Here is a 24389-nt window from a genome sequence, read left to right as displayed (position 1 = left end):
TGGGGGGGTACTGTTGTGTGTTGGGGGGTTTGGCTGGACATTTTGGTGTTGTTTTCTTTTCTTTGCTCTCCAGGTGGTATGCAAACTGGTTTTTTGTCTGTGGAGACGGTGCTGGCAGAAGAGTCCTTCACCCTCATCAGCATTATTAGCTGCACCTGTGGATGATGCTCACGTGTAAACTTAAAGACATTCAGCTGAAGCAGATAATGAGATGGCGTTCTGCATTTAAGCCATGAGTGGTTCAAGCAGAATTGCCGGGAACTCGACCTTGTGACGTTCGTTTGTGAGACGCTAAGGACCGCGCCTGGGTTTGACACATCGTGACTGTGAAGGAGGACGGGTGAGGTACACATGCTGTCAGCACACATCAGAGGTGATGATTGTCTGAATAAGTGTTAACAGTAATTTGGTATTTTGTTACGCAGTATATTTGAACATTGATGAGAATTGTGCAGCTCGCTTCTCACTGCCGTGGCGTACGGAATGATGATCCTCCACCTGTTGTGAGAAGCTGCTCATTTACATAAAGCTTAAATTCAGACCTGAATGTGTTGCTGATAGTGTGTGCCTTTGAAGGATATTTGTTGTAGCTGTTGACTTACCTCACCTTTTCCATCCTTCACAGAGTCAGTTTGTCGTGTCCACCTGGGGGGTGTTCGGCAGTGAGTCTGGGTCCAGAAGCGTCGGGCTTTGATCCATTTGGGCGCTGGAGAGCGCGCCGTCCTTCACCTCGCCAGACAACCGCATATTTATGTTGTACACAATTATTGCACTGAAGGGAAATAAATTTGTTTTGTTTTTGGAACTGCTTTCTGGTTATTTAGCGCTGGGTTCAGTCAGACGCTGGTCCGCTCCTCAACTCGCGTCTCCACATAACAATTTCACCATGATGGTAAGAGACTTTTTTGTGCTTTTTTTTCCTACTCGGGCTCTAATAATAAATACATAAATAAATAAATAAATAAATAATAAACAGCACAATTACAATAGGGTCCTCGTAGGACTTTTTCATACGCGGGCCCTAACGAGGACTGCAAGCACTCATACACGGCCCAAGTTCCGCGTGTCCCCTTGTGACCAGATGTGGGCATGTGCGTACAGGGGCAACCAGTCATCACACAGTTCAAAGGAGTTAGGACATGTTGATGGTTCATCCATTAGGGGTGCTCAGTGTACAAACAGAGGGGCAAGGTGTGGTAAGAGGCTGACCCTCATAACACATGTGAAGTTTCAAATTAGTCAGGTAAAGCATGAAGGAGTTATGACCAGTTGATTGTTTATCCACTGGTGGCGCTAAGAGCACAAACAGAGGGGCCAGGTGTGTTCAGAGGCCAATTGTCATCACACATGTGAAGTTTCACGTCAATCAGGCAAAGCATGAACGAGTTATCATGACTTGATGTTCCAGGGCGAAGGGTCAAAATGGCGGCGCCATAGCAGCCACACCCTACGACATAGAGAAAAGCTTTTGATAACTTCTGATCAGTATAATCTCTGGATGATCTGAAAGAAATCTGAAGTGCATTGGACAAAATCCCAACAAGGAGTATGTTCAAATACAACGTGTGGAAATCACGCCAAAATGACAAGAAAATTGAAAATGGCCGACTTCCTGTTTGTAGAAGACCAATGGTGCAAGAGACTTTTTTGTACGTCTATGGAAGTCACACATGCGTACCAATTTTCATCTCCCTCCTCCAAAAAAAAAACCCCATGGGGAGGGTTTTTGAAAGTTTCAAGGGGGCGCTATTAAGACATTTTGCCCCACCAATAGGCGACGCCCCTATGAATTGTAAGAGGTTGTTGTGCTTGATCTGTGTATCAATTTTCATGATGATATGACAAAATTAAAGCCGTCAAAAGGAATAACAACTTCATGGCGAAGGGACGATATTCGGCACGCCGCCACAGGGACGCCATGACTAGTAACTTCACGGCGATCATCGCCGACATTCACCAACTTGTTCTGCATGTTTTAGAAATAGAATGAATTTGATGGGGTTAACTATGTGACATCAGGACCTGTCAATGTAAAAACAGGACATTTCCTGTTATCACGGGGGGGGGGGGGGGGGGGCGCTATGGCAGAGGTGGGACGTTAATATATGCAGACGTTCAGGACGGAGCGCTAATCATCTCCAGCAAGTTTGAAGGATCTACGATGAAGAATGTAAGTAGCGGAAATGGCGAAAAATGGCAAAAATTACCTCAAAATCGAAACTTAAAGTCAAAATGGCTGACTTCCTGTCAAAAATAATAATAAATAATAATAATAAACAGCGCAATTACAATAGGGTCCTCGTAGGACTTTTTCCTACTCGGGCCCTAATAATAATAAATAATAATAATAATAAACAGCGCAATTACAATAGGGTCCTCGTAGGACGTTGCCTACTCTGGACCTAATAATAATAATAATAATAATAATAATAAAAAACAGCGCAATTACAATAGGGTCCTCATAGGACTTTTTTCTACTTGGGCCCTAATAAATAATAATAATAATAATAATAATAATAATAATAATAATAATAATAAACAGCGCAATTACAATAGGGTCCTCATAGGACGTTGCCTACTCGGGACCTAATAATAATAATAATAATAATAATAAACAGCGCAATTACAACAGGGTCCTAGTAGGACTTTTTCCTACTTGGGCCCTAATAAATAATAATAATAATAATAATAATAATAATAAACAGCGCAATTACAATAGGTCCTCGTAGGACTTTTTCCTACTCGGGCCCAAACTAGGACAGCAGGCAGTCATATACTTGCCCTCGTTCCACGCAAAAGCCTACCCAGGGAAGTGTGTTCCCTTGTGACCAGATGTTGGCATGTGCGTACAGGGGCAACCACTCATCCCACAGTTCAAATTTCAAGCAAATCACACAATTTATGAAGGAGTTATGACATGTTGATGGTTCATCCATTAGGGGGCGCTCAGTGTACAAACAGAGAGGCCAGGTGTGTTGAGGGGAAAACCATCATCATACATGTGAAGTTTCAATTCAATCAGGCAAAGCATGAAGGAGTTATCATGACTTGATGTTCCATGGCGAAGGGTCAAAACAGCGGCCACACCCTTCAACATAGAGAAAAGCTTTTGATAACTTTTGGTTAGTATCATCTGTGGATGCTGTTAAAGAAATTTGAAGTGCATTGGACAAAATCCCTAGGAGGAGTTTCTTCAAATACATGTGGAAATCATGGCAAAATGAAAAGAAAATTCAAAATGGCCGACTTCCTGTCTGGAGTAGACCAATGGGGTAAGAAACTTTTTTGTACGTCTATGCAAGTCACACATGTGTACCAATTTTCATCTCCCTACTACAAAAAACCCCTATGGGGAGGGGTTTTTGAATGTTTCAAAGGGGCGCTATTGAGGCATTTTGCCCCGCCCACGGGCGACGCCCCTATGAATTGTAAGAGGTTGTTATGCTTGACTTGTGTATCAATTTTCATGATGATATGACAAAATTAAAGCTGTCAAAAGGAAGAACGTAATTTTATGGCGAAGGAGAGATATTCTGTACGCTGCCACACAGAAGACGTTACTCGTAACTTTACGGCGATCATCGCTTATGTTCAACAACTTGTTCTGCATGGTTTAGAAGTGGAAGGAAGTTCATGGGGTTAACTATGTGACTACAGTACCTGTTTAAGTATAATGTTCCATGGCAAAGGGTCAAAATGGCGGCGCCATGGCGGCCAAAACTTTCAACATAAAGAAAAGCTTTCGATAACCTTTGGTCAGTATCGTCTCTGGGTGACCTGGAAGAAATTTGAAGTGCAATGGACAAAATCCAAAGGAGGAGTTAGTTCAAATACAACATGTGGAAATCACGCCAAAATGACAAGAAAATTCAAAATGGCCGACTTCCTGTTTGGAGTAGACCCATGGTGCAAGAGACTTTTTTGTATGTCTATTCAAGTCACACATGTACCAATTTTCATCTCCCTACTCCAAAAAAAAAAGAAAAAACCCTATAGGGAGGATTTTTTGAAAGTTTCAAAGGGGCGCTATTGAGGCATTTTGCCCCGCCCATGAGCGACGCCCCTATGGATTGTAAGAGGTTGTCGTGCTCGACCTGTGTATCAATTTTCATGATGATGTGACAAAATTAAAGCCGTCAAAAGGAAGAATGTAATTTCATGGCGAATGGGCAATATTTGGCACGCCGTCACACGGACGCCGTTACTCGTAATGTCACGGCGTTCATCGCCTACGTTCACCAATTTGTTCTGCATGTTTTAGAAGTGGAATGAAGTTGACTGGGTTAAGTATGTGACATCAGGACCTCTTAAAGTAAAAATAGGACATTTCCCACCACCACCGGGGGGCGCTATGGCGCAGGTGGGAACCTAAGATATGTAGAAGTTCAGGGGGGAGCCGTCATCATGTCCAGCAAGTTTGAAGGATCTACGATAAAGTATGTGGGCGTGACAGCCGTTCGAAGTAAAATGGCATGCTCCCAAAAGCTCGCCAAAGTTTGACGACCCCTAGCAGCCACGCCTTTTGACATGATTAGAATCTTTTGAGAAATTTTGATCACCATTGTGTTGTGATGATTTTGACCAAATTTGAAGACGATTGGATGAAATCCCTTGGACGAGTTCGTTCAAATGTAAGTAGTGGAAATGGCCAAACATGGCAAAAATTTGCTCAAAATCTAAACTTAAAATCAAAATGGCCGACTTCCTGGCGATATTTCACCATGACAGTAAGAGACTTTTTTGTGCGTCCTGGCATGGTAAATATGTGTACCGAATTTTGTGAGGCTACGACGAAAAACCCCCAAAGCGGAGGCGTTTTTGAAAATTTCTAGGGGGTGCTATTTCGCGATTTGGCTGCGACCATGTGCGCGACCTCCAAAATATCGAATTTTGGATCCGGCCGTACGACTTTAGAAAGTTTGGTGAGTTTTTGAGCATGGGAAGAGGCCGAAATTTCGATTTCAAAAGTGGCAAGAATAATAATAACTATAACTAGGACTGCAAGCAGTCATATACGGGCCCTCGTTCTGCGCAACCGCCTACCCAGGCCAGTGGGTGCCCTTGTGACCACATGTGGGCATGTGCATGCAGGGGCAACCACTCATCACACAGTTAAAATTTTAAACAAATCACACAATGCATCAAGGAGTTATGACATGTTGATTGTTCATACACTAGGGGGCGCTCAGTGTACAAACAGAGGGGCTGGGTGTGTTCAGGGGCCAACCATCATCATACATGTGAAGTTTCAAGTTAATCAGGCAAAGCATGAAGGAGTTATCATGACTTGATGTTCCATGGCAAAGGGTCAAAATGGCGGCACCATAGAGAAAAGCTTTCGATAACTTTTGGTCAGTATCATCTTTGGATGCTGTCAAAGAAATTTGTAGTGCATTGGACAAAATCCCTAGGAGTTCGTTCGTTCAAATACAACATGTGGAAATCATTTCAAAATGAGAAGAAAATGCAAAATGGCCGACTTCCTGTTTGGAGTAGACTCATGGTGCAAGAGACTTTTTTGTACGTCTATGCAAGTCACACGTGTACCAATTTTCATCTCCCTACTCCAAAAAACCCCTATGGGGAGGGTTTTGTAAAGTTTTAAGGGGGCGCTATTGAGGCATTTTGCCCCGCCCACAGGCGATGCCCCTATGAATTGTAAGAGGTTGTCGTGCTTGACCTGTGTTTCAATTTTCATGAAGATATGACAAAATTAAAGCCGTCAAAAGGAAGAACGTAATTTCATGGCGAATGGGCAATATTCGGCACGACGCCACACGGATGCCGTTACTCGTAACTTCACGGCGATCATCGCCTACGTTCAACAAGTTGTTCTGCATGTTTTAGAAGTGGAAGGAAGTTGATGGGGTTAAATATGTGACTTCAGTACCTGTTTAAGTATAATGTTCATATGGTGAAGGGTCAAAATGGAGGCACCATAGCGGCCACACCCTTCGACATACAGAAAAGCTTTCGATAACTTTGGTCATAACTTCACGGCGATCATCGCCTACGTTCACCAATTTGTTCTGCATGTTTTCAAAGTGGAATGAAGTTCATTGGGTTAAGTATGTGACATCAGGACCTCTTAAAGTAAAAATAGGACATTTCCCGCCACCACCGGGGGGCGCTATGGCGCAGGTGGGAACTTAAGATATGTAGACGTTCAGGACGGAGCCGTCATCATGTCCAGCACGTTTGAAGGATCTACGATGAAGTATGTGGGCGGGACAGCCATTCGAAGTGAAATGGCATGCTCCGAAAAGCTCGCCAAAGTTTGACGACCCCTAGCAGCCACGCCTTTTGACTTAATTAGAATCTTTTGATAACGTTTGATCACCATTGTGTTGTGATGATTTTGACCAAATTTGAAGACAATCAGATGAAATCCCTAGGACGAATTTGTTCAAATGGAAGTAGTGGAAATGGCCAAAAATGGCAAAAATTTGCTCAAAATCGAAACTTAAAATCAAAGTGGCTGACTTCCTGTCGATATTTCACCATGACAGTAAGAGACTTTTTCGTGCGTCCTGGCATGGTAAATATGTGTACCGAATTTCGTGAGGCTACGACGAAAAAAGCCCAAAGCGCAGGGGTTTTTGAAAATTTCTAGGGGGCGCTATTTCACAATTTTTCTGCGGCCATGTACGACGCCCCCAAAATATAGAATTTCGGATCCGGCCGGACGACTTTGGAAAGTTTGGTGAGTTTTTGAGCATGGGAAGAGGCTGAAATTTCGATTTCAAAAGTGAGAATAATAATAAACAGCGCAATTACAATAGGGTCCTCGTAGGACGTTGCCTACTGGGGCCCTAATAGTAATAATAATAATAATAATAATAATAATAATAAACAGCGCAATTACAATAGGGTCCTCATAGGACGTTGCATACTCGGGCCCTAATAATAATAATAATAATAATAATAAACAGCGCAATTACAATAGGGTCCTCGTAGGACGTTGCCTACTCGGGCCCTAATAATAATAAACAGCGCAATTACAATAGGGTCCTCGTAGGACGTTGCCTACTCAGGCCCTAATAACTAGGACTGCAAGCAGTCATATACGGGCCCTCGTTCCGCGCAACCGCCTACCCAGGCCAGTGGGTGCACTTGTGACCACATGTGGGCATGTGCATGCAGGGGCAACCACTCATCACACAGTTAAAATTTTAAACAAATCACACAATGCATCAAGGAGTTATGACATGTTGATTGTTCATCCACTAGGGGGCACTCAGTGTACAAACAGAGGGGCTGGGTGTGTTCAGTGGCCAACCATCATCATACATGTGAAGTTTCAAGTCAATCAGACAAAGCATGAAGGAGTTATCACGACTTGATGTTCCATGGCAAAGGGTCAAAATGGCGGCACCATAGCGGCCACATCCTTCAACATAGAGAAAAGCTTTCGATAACTTTTGGTCAGTATCATCTTTGGATGCTGTCAAAGAAATTTGAAGTGCATTGGACAAAATCCCTAGGAGTTCGTTCGTTCAAATACAACATGGAAATCATTTCAAAATGAGAAGAAAATGCAAAATGGCCGACTTCCTGTTTGGAGTAGACTCATGGTGCAAGAGACTTTTTTGTACGTCTATGCAAGTCACACATGTGTACCAATTTTCATCGCCCTACTCCAAAAAAAAAAAACTCTATGGGGAGGGGTTTTGGAAAGTTTCAAGGGGGAGCTATTGAGGCATTTTGCCGTGCCCACGGGCGATGCCCCTATGAATTGTAAGAGGTTGTCATGCTTGACCTGTGTTTCAATTTTCATGATGATATGACAAAATTAAGGCCGTCAAAAGGAAGAACGTAATTTCATGGCGAATGGGCAATATTCGGCACGCTGCCACACGGATGCCGTTACTCGTAACTTCACAGCGATCATCGCCTACGTTCACCAAGTTGTTCTGCATGTTTTAGAAGTGGAAGGAAGTTGATGGGGTTAAATATGTGACTTCAGTACCTGTTTAAGTATAATGTTCATATGGCGAAGGGTCAAAATGGCGGCACAATAGCGGCCACACCCTTCGACATACAGAAAAGCTTTCGATAACTTTTGGTCAGTATCGTCTCTGGGTGATATGGAAGAACTTTGAAGTGCATTGGACAAAATCCCTAGGAGGAGTTCATTCAAATACAACATGTGGAAATCACGCCAAAATGAGAATAAAATTCAAAATGGCCGACTTCCTGTTTGGAGTAGACCCATGGTGCAAAAGACTTTTTTGTACGTCTATGCAAGTCACACGTGTACCAATTTTCATCTCCCTACTCCAAAAAAACCCCTAAGGGGAGGGGGTTTTGAAAGTTTCAAGGGGGCGCTGTTGAGGCATTTTGCCCCGCCCATGGGCGACACCCCTATGAATTGTAAGAGGTTGTCGTGCTCGACCTGTGTATCAATTTTCATGATGATGTAACAAAATTAAAGCCGTCAAAAGGAAGAACGTAATTTCATGGCGAATGGGCAATATTCGGTACGCCGCCACACGGACGCCGTTACTTGTACCTTCACGGCGTTTATCGCCTATGTTCACCAATTTGTTCTGCATGTTTTAAACATGGAATGAAGTTGATTGGGTTAAGTATGTGACATCAGGACCTCTTAAAGTAAAAATAGGACATTTCCTGCCACCACCGGGGGGCGCTATGGCGCAGGTGGGAACTTAAGATATGCAGACGTTCAGGGCAGAGCCCTCATCATGTCCAGCAAGTGTGAAGGATCTACAATGAAGTATGTGGGCGTGACAGCCGTTCGAAGTGAAATGGCATGCTCCCAAAAGCTCGCCAAAGTTTGACGACCCCTAGCAGCCACGCCTTTTGACTTAATTAGAATCTTTTGATAACATTTGATCTCCATTGTGTTGTGATGATTTTGACCAAATTTGAAGTCGATCGGATGAAATCCCTAGGACGAGTTCGTTCAAATGTAAGTAGTGGAAATGGCCAAAAATGGCAAAAATTTGCTCAAAATCGAAACTTAAAATCAAAATGGCCGACTTCCTGTCGATATTTCACCATGACAGTAAGAGACTTTTTCGTGCGTCCTGGCATGGTAAATATGTGTACCGAATTTCGTGAGGCTACGCCGAAAAAAGTCCAATGCGGAGGGGTTTTTGAAAATTTCTAGGGGGCGCTATTTCGCGATTTTTCTGCGACCATGTGCGAGGCCCCCAAAATATCGAATTTCAGATCCGGCTGGACGACTTTGGAAGGTTTGGTGAGTTTTTGAGCATGGGAAGAGGCCGAAAATTTCGATTTCAAGAGTGAGAATAATAATAATAATAATAATAATAATAATAATAATAATAAACAGCGCAATTACAATAGGGTCCTCGTAGGACGTTGCCTACTCGGGCCCTAATAATAATAATAAACAGCGCAATTACAATAGGGTCCTTGTAGGACGTTGCCTACTCGGGCCCTAAAAATGCAATTATTACAAACAAAACAATCCCATACATAATGAGTAATATGTCTTACAAAACCTCATTTTCACAACATAATAATCATTATTATCACTTTACTGAGGCGTTGCTAGGCCGGTAGCATAGATTTATGTCAACGCTACCTGGCTATGCCCGCCCGCTGTGCGTAAACAAATGACGTCATAGCACACGCGCGCTCCGACCAAGAACTGTCCGCAGAGGAAAAGAAGTGTGTGTTGGTCCCAATATGGATATTCCGGATGATTTTCTCATGGATACTGTAGTGTGACAATGAACAGCATCCAAAGCAGCCAGCTTGATGAAGATGCACTGCCGAATTTGGAGAGCAGCGCATGCCAGCCAACACGACAAAAGTTAAAGTGAGCCAAGTTTTTATGTATGCGTTACGTGTTGTGTATCTCAGTAAGTGATAATAACGCAAATATATGCTGCTGTCATGTGGTATGCATTTTCTGAGTCCCTCCGCCCATGCCGTCGCCCAAAATGACAGATATTCGTCCGAGTTAGATGAGGCCTCTGAAAATGCATACCGCCCTCCATAAGCATGCTATTGTATTATTATATTGCAAATGGACATCCTACCTGTTAGGAAAATTACCTAAAAACACTGACACAGACAGCAAATGAGAGACCAGAAGAAACACGTTTCAGTTTCTAAGATCTTTCCTCGTTTAAAGCTTTAAAGGTAGATGTCATACTTGAAGACAAAATACAAAATACATTCAGTTTTCATGCCACTTATACTCGTATAGGGTCCCAAGCTGTTACCAAGTCTATTCAATGAAATCATATGACAGTATAAGACAGTCAGTCTCAAAAGTCCATTCTTTGGTCATTCATCATATACTGATGAAACATTGTCTCGCCTCATCATATAGCATAAGACAATCAGACGAATAGTCCTTTTCTTCTTGCTCATCGTGCACTGATGAACACCTCATCAAACTTATCTGGGCCCTTTGTACACTTCCACTTCCATGGCATTGCTCAATCAATTACTAAGACAATTATAATGCTAAATATATTTTACAGAGCTTTAACGTTAACTTTTCTAACACTACCCAAGTAAAGTCTATGTGTGAGAAACCCTGGCAGTAAAGACACAATGATGATGATCTTCAGACACCGACATTCCACCCAACCAGCACACCGATGGACTGACCAACAGACAGAAGTGTGTGTGTGTGTGTGTGTGTGTGTGTGTGTGTGTGTGTGTGTGTGTGTGTGTGTGTGCACATGTGTGCAGAAATTAATCAATCCGTTGAACCATAAGAGCAAAGAAAAAAAACATATGTAAACAGACTCACCTGTTCTTGTGCACGGCTCAGCATGCAGATGGCACTGACATCATAGGGGTTTTCAGCTAAACACCTTTGAGCTTTGATTCTCTCATTTACAGCCTGGCTGATATCCACAGCCTGCATGCACAGACAGAGGCAGAGCACAACTGACAGAATCATACAAATGGATCATGGAATAGATAAAAGTAAAACAAAAACCTAATAAATAATGTTATCATGAAATGCTTCTTCAGTGTATTGCCCCTCATGGATGTGGCTGTGATTATCCTGAAATTTTTGACAATAGCACGTTCCTTGACACTGAATAAAGACAGCAATCAAATCTGTCCATAGGTTGACTTTTTGACACTTTTTGACCTTTTATTGTAGAGAAGCTTGAATCTTCGACTGGACTGGGTTGCTTGACGTGAGGACGTTTCAAGCAACCCAGTCCAGTAGACGATTCAAGCTTCTCTACTATGGAAACCACCTGGACAACTGAGAGCCTACACAGAAACCCTTTTATTCAAAGACTATTACTTCTAAAGCCTCTGAGTGCTGTATTCACCTTTAACAATTGCATCCTTTGTGCGAATGAATTCAAATGAACGGGGCAGCTGACTTTGTAGTTCTAAAAATCCAATGTGCAATCAAAATACCAATAAAATATGAGCAACCTCCCTTTTTTCTCAGCTGATATTTACTGCCATGACAATGTTTGTAAAACTATGAACAGGTAGAGTTTTTTTTAATACCCCCGTCACAGATAGCAGGAATCACGTACAAGTAGAATGGCATCAGAATTATGAATTGGCGCACATCGAAAAAGTGACGGATGTCAGTTCCAAAACGTTCCAACAGCCATCTGGGGAAGACCACACAGTTGGCCAAAACCGGCTAGCCCGACTGTGATGCACATGTTCAAAACTCTCTGGGCGCAGCTGAGATGGGACACCTATTCAACAGCAGTCCATGTGCAGTCTGAGGACCATCTGACTGTAAATGACATATTCTGATGGCAACAAATCAGGATCTGAAACAATTTGAGCGCATACACTCGAGATGGATCTGGCACAGCAAAGCATGCTGGCATGACCTGTTCACCACTCCAGAGTGCAAAGGAACTGTTTATATGTATGTGGCACCCTTCATCATGATAATAATTATGAATTATTACAATGTACAGTGAATGAACATGATCAGTGGCTATCAAACCGATAGCTCCATGCGCTATTGTGCGCATGCCACCACAAACCTGAACAGGCTGTTATATCCACAATAGAACTTACAGTACAGATATTTGTCCATTCCTTCCCATGGGCGACGCAAAAAATGTGAACTATTGTCTCCATCATAACTGTATATAACATGGGCAGCTGTCCCTCTCCGTGGAGCGCAGTAACGCATCATGACACGCGTCAGCCTCAGAGCTGCACGGATGTCACGCTGTAATATATAATCAGCTTCTAATTCTGTAGGAGATATGACATGGAACTGTTGGGCTAAGCCGTTATACCATTAATAAACATGAATCTCACCTCCAACAGTGGTCCACGAGTGTTTCACAGCGCGTACGTGGACGTGGAGCCAAAACTGGTAGCCTGTGGCTAAAATCCCCTCACCCAAAATAAAAATGAATTCCCATGTGATAATCCAACCATTGCAGTGTCCAGAGTTGCGCTGTGCTCCTGAAGTGAGCAAACTAAAAAGAAAGTTCCCCGGAAAGGCGCTCCGTCTGATGCAGGGGACAGCATGGCCCAACTGCAAGAAAACTTTGAACGAAGCTGTCCAGTGGCACGTGCGCACACATGCGCCCCACGCGCGCTTAGTGGCCTGTGCAGCATTACACATAGACACACACACACGAGTGATAATTGCAGCCCCAACGCATGTGCGCGGAGGGCACGTGTGCCACATGCACGCACGCGCTGTGCACTTGTGTGCATATGCACGTGAGGAACACAGAGCTCCAGTCCCGTGTTTGCCATCCAGACGTTTGGGACGGGCAGTGCTCAGCACCTTTTATGGCCATCAGTCTGTGCAGTCTGTGTCATGTACCTGTTGTCTACATGCGCTTTGGATGCCATCATGGAGGCGTGGATGAGGTACTCCAGATGCGTTTGACAGGGCTTTTCCTCTCGACTGTGTTGGATTATGGCAATATTTGCCGTGTTGGGTATGGTTCCGGCACATTCTTGCTCTCATTCTTGACAGGGCGTAAATATTGTTTGATATCAAACGCATGAGAAATGTCACAAATCAGTCTGAAAACCATTATTTTCAATGAGACACTTCGGGGTTTTGATGCGTCGCCAAGTGTCGCGTTGAAAACTGAGCAAAAGCGATAGTTCGCCACAAGTGCTCATTGCCGTTTGCTGTCAAGCTGCTGCGGTCAAAGTTCAATGCAATCCAATTTTTGCTGCTATGAGCTGTGACGTACCTTCACGCTGTCCAATAGAAACGAGGCATCAGGCCAAAATATGGAAGAATGCAGTGCAGAAATCTATCACTAATCTGTATAAATCTCTGTCTTATATACAGATCAGTGACAGAAATGTGTCACAGAACTGCCGATTTATACGCAGCAGTTTTCTGAAGAAAATCCTTGCAAATGTTTTTTTAACCTCAAGATTAATTGTGAATACTGTAAAAATGTTTCTTACATTAGAACACTTCTATTTAAAATAGCAAAAAATAAAAGATTCTTTAGAAACCTTTCTTCATATGTAAATTAAAACCATAACTTACCTGTTGTTTCAGATGAGGTGATTTTTTGTTTAACATACTTGGACACTAATTCTTAGATGAATAAAATAGCATGGCAATTAATGTCTACATTTTTAAGTCTGGTAGATTATTCATATCTGCATTTCAACCAGAAAAACAGACACTGTAAATAAATACGAATGTTTATTATAAATGCAACAGGAGATGATTTAACAATGACTGCAGTGTGATTGTAAATTATGTGACATAAACCTCATGATGAAATCATTTTTTTAATTGAGTCTTTTCAACTTATAATTACATCAGAATATGTGATTGGCTCAGAGTCAAATATTAATTTGACTAGTGATTGTGAATGTTTTAAAATTGTGCACAATAGGGGCAGGGCTTCTAAGTGTGCATGTCTTTTGACTGAACTTTGACTTCATGGATATTTTTAATGATCCATTCATTTAATGTTAAGATATAAAATGAAACAGATTTTTTTTTTTAAATAATAAAATAGTTGCTATTTAAAGAGCCTATGTTTTATTTAGAAGCAGGTGATGGTTTACTGGATTCTCGAGACATTTAACCAGATGATGGTCTCTTTGCAGCTTTGACCTCTGATGGAGTTGTTTAAGACCCTTTTCTCCCATTTTAAAGAGCAGAGATTTTTTTTCTGCAGGTGCTATGGGGGAGCTTGGCATTTTTATGAGGGTGCAATGGGTTCGTCTGTCACGACAGCTCTCTGCTACAATTTTGCCACATTCACAGGCATGCGTACACATAGCCACATTCTCATCTGTGACAGTCACTAATGACATACAGAAAGACCAAAATTATACACACAAACCTAGGCTGCTGTTCAATACACATATTCACAGACCTACACATGTAGTCTATAGCCTCAGGGAAAAAATGCCAACAGCAGGCAGAGAGAAAATCTTTCCCCTACGATTGATGTCTTCATAACAGCACAATGTGCCTGTTGTTATGGTTAAGAGCAAAATCATCAATGATCTGGTTGCTGTCCAGAGGCCATGTTCTGTGAGAGTTAAACTCCAGGAGTGACGCTGGGTCACTGGTTTGTTTGTGCCTTCTAATATTCCTCAGATAGTTCTTTAGGCAATACAGACTTCACTTCTTTCCAATTCTACTCATGGATATTTGGGCAGCAAAGTCCAAAGCATTTCAGCAACTTGAAACTACACTCACTACAGTACGACATCATCACTGATGCTGAAAAACTCATTCATGCCTTTGTCTCCTCTAGGCTTGACTACTATAACTCCCTGCTCTTTCGAATCTCTGGAAAAAAACAAAAAACAAAAAAAAACATTCAAAGGCTCCAATACATTCAAAACAATGCAGCTAGAATTCTGATAAGAGTATGTAAACAGAAGCATATTACACCTATTCTCCATAAACTTCACTGGCTCCTCATCACCTACAGAATCCATTTTAAGATTGCTCTCATGACCCAACAATGCATCCATGGCAATGCCCCCACGTACCTCAAAGACCTCCTCACTCCACACACATCCTCCCATTCCCTCCATTCATACAACACTAATCTTCTCTATCCCTCTAGCACCAAACATCACACCATGGGAGACAGGGCCTTCTGTTCAGCTGCTCCTCATATTTGGAACTCCCTCCCTGACCATCTGACTGTGGAAGCTTTTAAAAAAGCCTTGACATACCTGTTTAGACAGGCCTATTACAGGTCTCAATCTGTTGCATCTTGGTCTGTTTATTCTGTTTTCTTTTTTTGTTTGTTTTATTCTATTCTCTCATTTATCCTTGGTTTTAATTTTTTCCTGTAACACTTTGAGAATTTTATTAATGAAAGGTGCATTATAAATAAAATTTATTATTATCATGACATTGTTGAACATGATGTCATTGAACATCACGTTACACTCATTTTGTGTAACACAATCAATTCTGTTGATAAATGTATTTATCTGATCACATAAGTCTGAAAATGTAAGATGTGTCTTACTGTGGAAAACTGAAAGGATGATGTCATCGCCCTGCTTCTGTAACATGTTGTTAACAGTGTAATTTAACAGTCAAATTTAGCATATTATTATTTTTTCTTCTTGTCGGTGGTGGGACAAAGATCTGGCGTCCTCCAGCTCAGTCAGAGAAACTCACCCAGAGCAGACGGACACTGGGGGATTACTTTAAAAAAAACAAACCCTTAAGTAACTGAGCTTTTACAGCTGGTTGGCTGCAAGTCAACATCAATCAATCAATTTCAATCAATCAATTTTTTTATATAGCGCCAAATCACAACAAACAGTTGCCCCAAGGCGCTTTATATTGTAAGGCAAGGCCATACAATAATTATGTAAAACCCCAACGGTCAAAACGACCCCCTGTGAGCAAGCACTTGGCTACAGTGGGAAGGAAAAACTCCCTTTTAACAGGAAGAAACCTCCAGCAGAACCAGGCTCAGGGAGGGGCAGTCTTCTGCTGGGACTGGTTGGGGCTGAGGGAGAGAACCAGGAAAAAGACATGCTGTGGAGGGGAGCAAAGATCGATCACTAATGATTAAATGCAGAGTGGTGCATACAGAGCAAAAACAGAAAGAAACAGTGCATCATGGGAACCCCCCAGCAGTCTACGTCTATAGCAGCATAACTAAGGGATGGTTCAGGGTCACCTGATCCAGCCCTAACTATAAGCTTTAGCAAAAAGGAAAGTTTTAAGCCTAATCTTAAAAGTAGAGAGGGTGTCTGTCTCCCTGATCTGAATTGGGAGCTGGTTCCACAGGAGAGGAGCCTGAAAGCTGAAGGCTCTGCCTCCCATTCTACTCTTACAAACCCTAGGAACTACAAGTAAGCCTGCAGTCTGAGAGCGAAGCGCTCTATTGGGGTGATATGGTACTACGAGGTCCCTAAGATAAGATGGGACCTGATTATTCAAAACCTTATAAGTAAGAAGAAGAATTTTAAATTCTATTCTAGAATTAACAGGAAGCCAATGAAGAGAGGCCAATATGGGTGAGATATGCTCTCTCCTTCTAGTCCCCGTCAGTACTCTAGCTGCAGCATTTTGAATTAACTGAAGGCTTTTTAGGGAACTTTTAGGACAACCTGATAATAATGAATTACAATAGTCCAGCCTAGAGGAAATAAATGCATGAATTAGTTTTTCAGCATCACTCTGAGACAAGACCTTTCTGATTTTAGAGATATTGCGTAAATGCAAAAAAGCAGTCCTACATATTTGTTTAATATGCGCTTTGAATGACATATCCTGATCAAAAATGACTCCAAGATTTCTCACAGTATTACTAGAGGTCAGGGTAATGCCATCCAGAGTAAGGATCTGGTTAGACACCATGTTTCTAAGATTTGTGGGGCCAAGTACAATAACTTCAGTTTTATCTGAGTTTAAAAGCAGGAAATTAGAGGTCATCCATGTCTTTATGTCTGTAAGACAATCCTGCAGTTTAGCTAATTGGTGTGTGTCCTCTGGCTTCATGGATAGATAAAGCTGGGTATCATCTGCGTAACAATGAAAATTTAAGCAATACCGTCTAATAATACTGCCTAAGGGAAGCATGTATAAAGTGAATAAAATTGGTCCTAGCACAGAACCTTGTGGAACTCCATAATTAACTTTAGTCTGTGAAGAAGATTCCCCATTTACATGAACAAATTGTAATCTATTAGACAAATATGATTCAAACCACCGCAGCGCAGTGCCTTTAATACCTATGGCATGCTCTAATCTCTGTAATAAAATTTTATGGTCAACAGTATCAAAAGCAGCACTGAGGTCTAACAGAACAAGCACAGAGATGAGTCCACTGTCCGAGGCCATAAGAAGATCATTTGTAACCTTCACTAACATCAGTCTCATTCATAAAGATCGCAGGACGTCTCATTTTGGGAGGAAAAAAAAATTTGTTGTCTGTGTTACAATGTTTGGAAAGATGTGTCATTTGATTTAAACGGTGATTCGCTTTGAAGTTATTAAGAGTCCCAGTTAGTGACTTTAATCAGCACAAAAGTGACTCATGATTGACATTTTTACATGGCTTTGAGGGGGGGTTAAGAAGCGGACTTACCGCTTTTGAAAAGCAGTGAAGCAATGGACCAACGAAGAAGTGGATCAGAGCACTACTTCATTGTTTCGAGCTTCAAAGTGGAGCCATTATAAAAGTGGTTGATTACAAACCTGCTGCAGGGTCAGAACCATTTACAAATTAAAACGTTCACAACGTTCACTCAACTCACCTGTGCTAAAAGGCTAAGTTAGCATTAGCAAACCTTCAGCAGTGCAGTAATGTCACGTTTTATTTTTAAATTATTCTCAGAACTGCAGAAGCTGCAGAACGAGAGCTGCAGAACTAAGGGCCCCTTCACACATAGTACAAATAAGTGCAAATCAGGGGGAATCATGGTGGAACACGAAAACATCGAGCTGAAGTGCAGGCGTGAACAATGCCACTGCGAGGGTTTTGTGCATGAGGGAACACTGCGAAAATTACAAAAAAACATACATACCACCCACGGGATTCAAATCTGCAATTTCCAAAAGTTCTGATTGACACCCAGAAATGTTACCACTGAGCTACCAATCACTGTCCTGTAAAAAGTGTGGCAAAATGTCTGATATCAAGGAGGACATGGATGTATTTAAAAAATAAAACCACACACCATATAAAAACGCCGCATTTTATTGAATCCCTCTTATCAAGCGGGCAATACAAGTATGATCTGTCTGTTCCTCTGTAGATGACCCATGGTCACAGTCATAAAATGACATGAATGAAGCAGGACACTCTTATCATGTCCACACCTGCTGGCGGCGTGTCCAGCCAGCACCGCGCGCATATCTGGCCCGTCAGATCACCCGCTGCGTGTTATGATTTGAAGGTCTGTTTCACCTGGAGTAGCCTGTCAATGTCTGCGACATGTGTTCGCTCACTGCAGCCCATTGCAAAAGCAATATATGTTTTTATGTTTGTCCATGTGAGGACAGCAAGCAGACACACGCGCATCACAGTGGGCAGTTGTTAGTTCATGTCTGTCCAAACACGGTACATGTTCTCCAGCTGGGATGTCCTGAACCACAGATCTGCACAGCCGCTCCTGTGAGCGGACACACCCCCTCCCTGTCAGTTCAGCGCACACACCAAAGTGTCACTCTGTCTGTGTTACATGAGCTGTCAGTGAGTCTCTGATCAGCAGCTGACAGACCACATGCAGACCACGTGTGTGTCTGCAAAGCCACACTCATGGGGCACTTAGACAAATTTCACATCCAGCTCGACAGTGATGGTCTCAAAGTGAAGTTGCGTCAGGAAGGACATCTGGCGTAAAATCTGTGCCAATTCAACATGTAGATCCACCTTGGATTTGCTGTGGCGACCCCGAGTGCAAACAAGGGAGCAGCCAAAGGGAGTTACTTACTCGACAGTGATGGTCTGCTGACTGTTGTCGTGCTAACAGCGCGAATGGCAACACCAAGCGAGCGGTGTTAGATGTGCATGTGTCACCTCGAATATGGCCAACAACTGCCACAAGAGGGACTGAATGGGCTCTCACAGGGCACACTCATTTTGAAATAAGATAAGATCAACTTTATTTATCCTGAAGGAAATTATTTTGCCACAAACAGAAACAGTAAAGAGTGAACAATAATTTTTTTTTTTTTTTACAATAAGTACAACAAATGTACTCTGAATAACTCTATTCATTATGTATTCATCCTGCAGAAGGGATGAATACATAACAAAGGCTCTTATCTAATCCATAAAGGTCTAACATAAGAAAATGTGCTAAGTGAAGCGCAGTGAATACTTTCCGGATGCAATGTACATGGTAAATACCTCCTCAAAACAAGACGTAAATACAGTAAGTCCCTTCAGTTGCTCCCTTGTTTTCACCACAGCAGATCTGATGTGGATTTGCATGTTAAATTAGCACAGGTTTTATGCCAGATGCCCTTCCTGATGCAACTTCACATTTCACGTGGAGAAACCGACAGGGGTTGGGTTTGAACCGAGAACCTTCCGCACTGAAACCAAGCGCATTAACCACTTGCCCACCATCCCCTCATCTAAAAATTTTATATCACCATCAAAATACTAAATTGGAATCAAAAAATGTAAGAATGCATTAATAACAACACTGCAATTTTTACTTCTTACCTGCAGTGGTGGCTCAGGAAAAATGCTGTCATTTTCTAAGACAAACATGGGATGTTTTACAGCTGTTCGTAATTCTGTTGTTGGCTTGGTGTCCATTGAGGATAAAGTGGCTGTTGCCTCAGAAAGAGGGGTCACTGCTTTGTGAGTTGCAGTGACTTCTTTTTTTGCTGATCTGTCGACAGGAATCCATTGTCCATAAGCCTCAAGTGCTTCACCCTCCTAGAAAGTATATTATCACATTATGGACACTGGTCAGTGAGTATAATTATGTAACACCAATTTAATTATCACATCAAATGAGATGGAAAAGTCTTTTCAGAATCAGAATATAAAAATTTAGAATAACAATGCTAACTTCAGAGTCAGATCACAAATCAAAACAAATGAACTTCAGGACTTAATGACTGCAGACCTGTTGCCCTGACCTTTGTGGTGATGAAGACCTTTGAGTGCCTTGTCTTCACACACCTCAAGGGTATCTCTGACCCTCACCTGGATTCCCTGCAGTTCACCTAGAGAGCCAACAGGTCGGTAGATGATGCAGTCAACACCGCCCCACCTCATCCTCCAGTATTTGGATTCCCCACGCACCTACGTTCTACTCTTCTCCCTGTACACCAACAGGTGCACCTCCAGTCACCAGTCTGTAAAACTCCTGAAGTTTGCAGATGATACAATCCACATGAGATTCACTACTGATGGGGATGAGTCTGCCCAAAGATGGGAGATCGACCACCTGGTGTCCTGATGCAAACAGAACAACCTGGAGCTCAATGCTCTTAATACAATGGAGATGGCTGTTAACTCCAGAAAGAACCCAATCCAGGCCAACCACATCACCCTGTGTGTTTCCCCAGTCACCACTGTAGAGTCCTTCTGTTACCTGGGATCACCATCAGCCAGGACCTCAAGTGGGAGCTGAACATCAGCTCTCTAACCAAGAGAGCTCAACAGAGGATGTACTTTCTGTGGCTGCTAAGGAACCTGCCAAAAACAATGATGGTGAACTTTTACACTGCTATTATTGAGTCCATCATCTCCTCCTTCATCACTGCCTGGTACGCTGCTGCCACTACTAAGGACAGAAGCAGACTACAGTATATCATCCACACAGCAGAGAAAGTAATCAACTGCAATCCCTATAGGACCTGTACACCTTCAGGGCCTTGAGGCAAACAAGGAAGATAGTGGCCAATCCCTCTCACCCAGGACACAAATTTTTTGTTGTTTTTTTGTTAAATTTTTTTGTTAATTCTTTGTTACTCTGGCAGCAGGCTGAGGTCCATCAAGACTAAAAGCTCAAGACACAAAATCAGCTTCTTTCCATCCGCAGCTAGACTTATAAATAATGCCAGACACCCCCATTTACCCTGCCTTCTCCCCACTCCCACAAAGTATAGACTGAATATTCATGAACTGACAGGTACTGTACTTGTCTATTTGACTCGCTTACCTCTTACAGAAGTTTTTTTTTTCCTTTTCTTTTTATTGTTGTTTATGAACCAATTACTTCTTACAGAAGTTTTTTTTCCCTTTCTTTTATTGTTGTTTATGTGCCAATAACAACAGATCAAATTCCTTGTATGTAGAGCTTTGTAGCAGAAAGCTGTGATCAAACAACCAACATCTTAAGCTTGCATTAAGCAGAGGCCATGAAGTCTAAACTCCATACAGCAAAGCCTGGTATATCTCCAGGTGTCAAAGAGGAGACGCCCCAAGCCAGGCACAGCTTGGCTCTGTGTCAAACCACCACCACTAATCAGGATTTAAGACTCCCCAAAATGCATTCCTCACGGAGCTGTGAATTCTTATCAGTACCCCATACCAGAAGTGTCAACTCCCCTCTAACATAAAAAAACCTCCACAGAAAGATACTTTCTTCACCAAAAGTCCTAAAAAGAGGTCTTTCACACTAGACTCAAAAGAAAACAAGTCACTGAATGATTACCTTCAATCTACTAATTATTGCAAAGCTTCTCTGGTTGAAATCGGCCCAGTATTACGTTTTTCACAGTTTCTACAAATAAATACAAATTCAGCCATGGAACAAGAGTGACGCCTGTTGGACAATTTGGGGAAGGGCAGGTGACCGACTCCTGCAGACTTAAAATTGTAACCATGTTTTAAAAAGAAAATTTCATTGTATTGTTGTAACAGAAAAAAAAGAAAAGAAAATCACATGTGAAGCTTTTCTATTTATTCATGAAAGTATTATATTTGATGTGTTACACTCTGTTCATTGGGGAATGTTTATTTTGTGTGTTCTTCTTATATATGTGTGTGGTATATAATTCCAGGTAAACCAGTTACGAGATTTATCCTACAGGACTTGTTTGGTTTCAAAGCGGAATTTTAGGGCCACGCTGATTTATATATATATAAAACTACACAAAGGAAACTCCAGAAACTACATTACCCAGAATTCTTGGGGGTGGAGCTTGTTAAACCTTTAAAAGAGCTCGTGCCAGGGAATTCGCTCTCTTCGCTCTTAGCTCTTTTCTCTTTTGCCATTCGCTTCTTTTCTTTTTCCTGAGTCTAAAGATGCCGCATAGCCATCAAGAAAATTTATGACTCTTTGATTAAAGCCACATGCTACTTAAGACTCATTCTTGTTTGGGCGCACTGACAAGAATTTACTTTTTCCGACAGATAACTTTTGTAACTTTTGTCAAGTTAAACACGCAGGCGCATTTAACTTCCTTTTATGAGTTTTCAAATTAAAACCTTTTTCTTCTTCAAACTCCAAATTCCTTTTGTAAACCTTTTTCTTCTAAAGTCAGCTATTTTTGCACTGAATTTTGATTTGACCCAGGTTCAAAAAGACAATGACGAAAGATGAATTTTTGATTTTTGATAGAGAATAAAGACGCTCAAACCTTTATTCTGACAAGCTAGACTCCAGAGCGCTGCAGAGAAAAACACTCAGGGCAGCTGAGACGTTCAACAGCGACTTGAACCGCTGCCGCAAAATCACAGCACAATAAGAGAAATCATCCCTGCAACCTACGAGATCGAGCGGGTCGGACCAGCAGAGCCTCTTTGTCAAGGTCCCTGAAGATGCTTGGCAGACGGAGCGTCGACTGAACCAGATGGCATCCAACATCGGACTAATTGGAGACCCGCTGCACTGCGCAAAGTAAGACCGGGCTATATTGTCAGATAAACAGAGTGGCTTTATTTAAGTCTATTCAAAATCATTAATCTTCTCTCAAGTTAATAAATACCAAAGTAAATTCACTGCTAAATTAGGACGTTTTTAACACCTAAAACTCCAGCTACAAAACCAAATTATCTGAACGTCATATAATCATTTCTTATTGAATGTCGTCATCATTAAATTGTTCACTGTAATATGTCCTGTTATTTAACTCCTGCCAGAGTTAAATAAATATCTTAAACGTATGAAGTTGGATGTGATTTTTGTATGGTTTTACAAAGGGTGTCGGATCTGACCTGCGGAGCTTACGCCTGAAAGTTTGAGACTGATTTTAATATTGACTATTGACTGACCCTAAAATCAATGATATTATAACCTTGTTATAGATCATCATACAGGTAGCGATAGGTGGTGCCCCCTTTTTGAGGTAAAATTATCCACGAGTGATCATTTTGAATATTCCAAAACATTATTATATTCATCCTGTGGTTTCGTCCTACAGTATATTGGTGCCCCGTGTGAGGCGCACTTATCAGGTCTGAACCTCTGTGAGTCATACAGAAAACACAGCCAATTAAGCTGGAAGCGTACAGAGCAACTTAATCTGTCCTTTTTCAAGTGTGTGTGCATGAGAGAGAGAAAAGAGGGAAAAGAAAGTGCTGTGTTATTTTCACATGAGAAATTCATGTTTAATATGAGGCCTCGGTGACAGTTAAAATTCTGTGAGTTTCCAGATTTAAACTGCTCACCCGGATACATATTGCAAAATTGCGAGATTGCAATTATTGTAATCACTGTATTCGTGACTCCAAGGGACTAGTTAAATTAGCTCCTTAACCAGTCACAAAACTTGTGAGTCAGTCAGCACGTTGTGCTCTGATTGTCCAGCCTCTGACTGTCCAGCGTGAGCTGAGATTTTGATTTTACACTGAGCCTGTATTCCCAATGATTGCCAGTGATTGCTTCCCTGACCAGGAGACGTCCTGAGCTTGTTTGTGAAAAACAAGAGGAGGGCCGCCAAGTCCACCATCTTGGGTGTTTTAAAGGTGCTGCAGGACCGCCGCGTCCACTATTTTGTGAAAAACAAGCACATTTTAAGAATTTATTGTTGTTGAGTGGAAAGGTTTGAAGAGGAGGCGTTGCCTGCTTCAAACACCCTCTACGTGCGAATCACGTCACGACGTCATCAATAGCTTGACACGCCGCCGTCAACCTGCGCTACGTCACACGCACGATGTAAACAGTCACCATCTTAGTACGCCTGCTCCGAACGGCCTAGCAGCCACGAGCGGTGTTGAAAATCATAACGATTTGTTTCATTAAGCATTACTTGGTGAATCAAGCTGCTTCAAACGGTCAATAACTGCATGAAACCTGCATGTTAATCAGTCCGTGTAATTTCTTTCAATTGATTTCCACTGTCGGCACTACGCGCGACAGTACAGACCTGCTAACAGAGCGTTAACACGCACTAGCTTCTACAGCTGTGCTTACGGTCCCTTAACCTGGATTGAACACTAATCAGCCATCGGAAAGCCAGAGGCAGTAACGTGCTAACAGGCCGTTAGCTGCTCGCAAACGCCGAGGCTCCGATCATTGAATTAACCCAGGTGCTAATC

The 24389-nt window shown here is 42.1% G+C and overlaps 1 protein-coding gene across 5 annotated transcripts in view; it reads right to left on the bottom strand.

Moving 5' to 3' along the window:
* LOC117512923 (protein SON) overlaps positions 1-24389 on the bottom strand; it is a 451527-nt gene that overhangs the window by 162899 nt on the left and 264239 nt on the right. For 4 of the 5 annotated variants that reach the window (XM_034173153.1, XM_034173169.1, XM_034173162.1 and 1 more), the window contains 2 exons: positions 19614-19832; positions 10760-10870 (listed from right to left, as the gene is read on the bottom strand). In XM_034173153.1, coding sequence (XP_034029044.1) covers positions 10760-10870; positions 19614-19832 — 330 coding nt within the window. The remainder of the gene's footprint in view (positions 1-10759; positions 10871-19613; positions 19833-24389) is intronic. The other variant, XM_034173176.1, reaches the window with a different exon arrangement.

The sequence above is a fragment of the Thalassophryne amazonica genome, chromosome 1 (genome assembly GCF_902500255.1).
Source record: "Thalassophryne amazonica chromosome 1, fThaAma1.1, whole genome shotgun sequence".
Taxonomy (NCBI): domain Eukaryota; kingdom Metazoa; phylum Chordata; class Actinopteri; order Batrachoidiformes; family Batrachoididae; genus Thalassophryne; species Thalassophryne amazonica.
The sequence above is the reverse complement of the archived record's forward strand: the minus strand, read 5'-3'. Positions and strand labels throughout refer to the sequence as shown.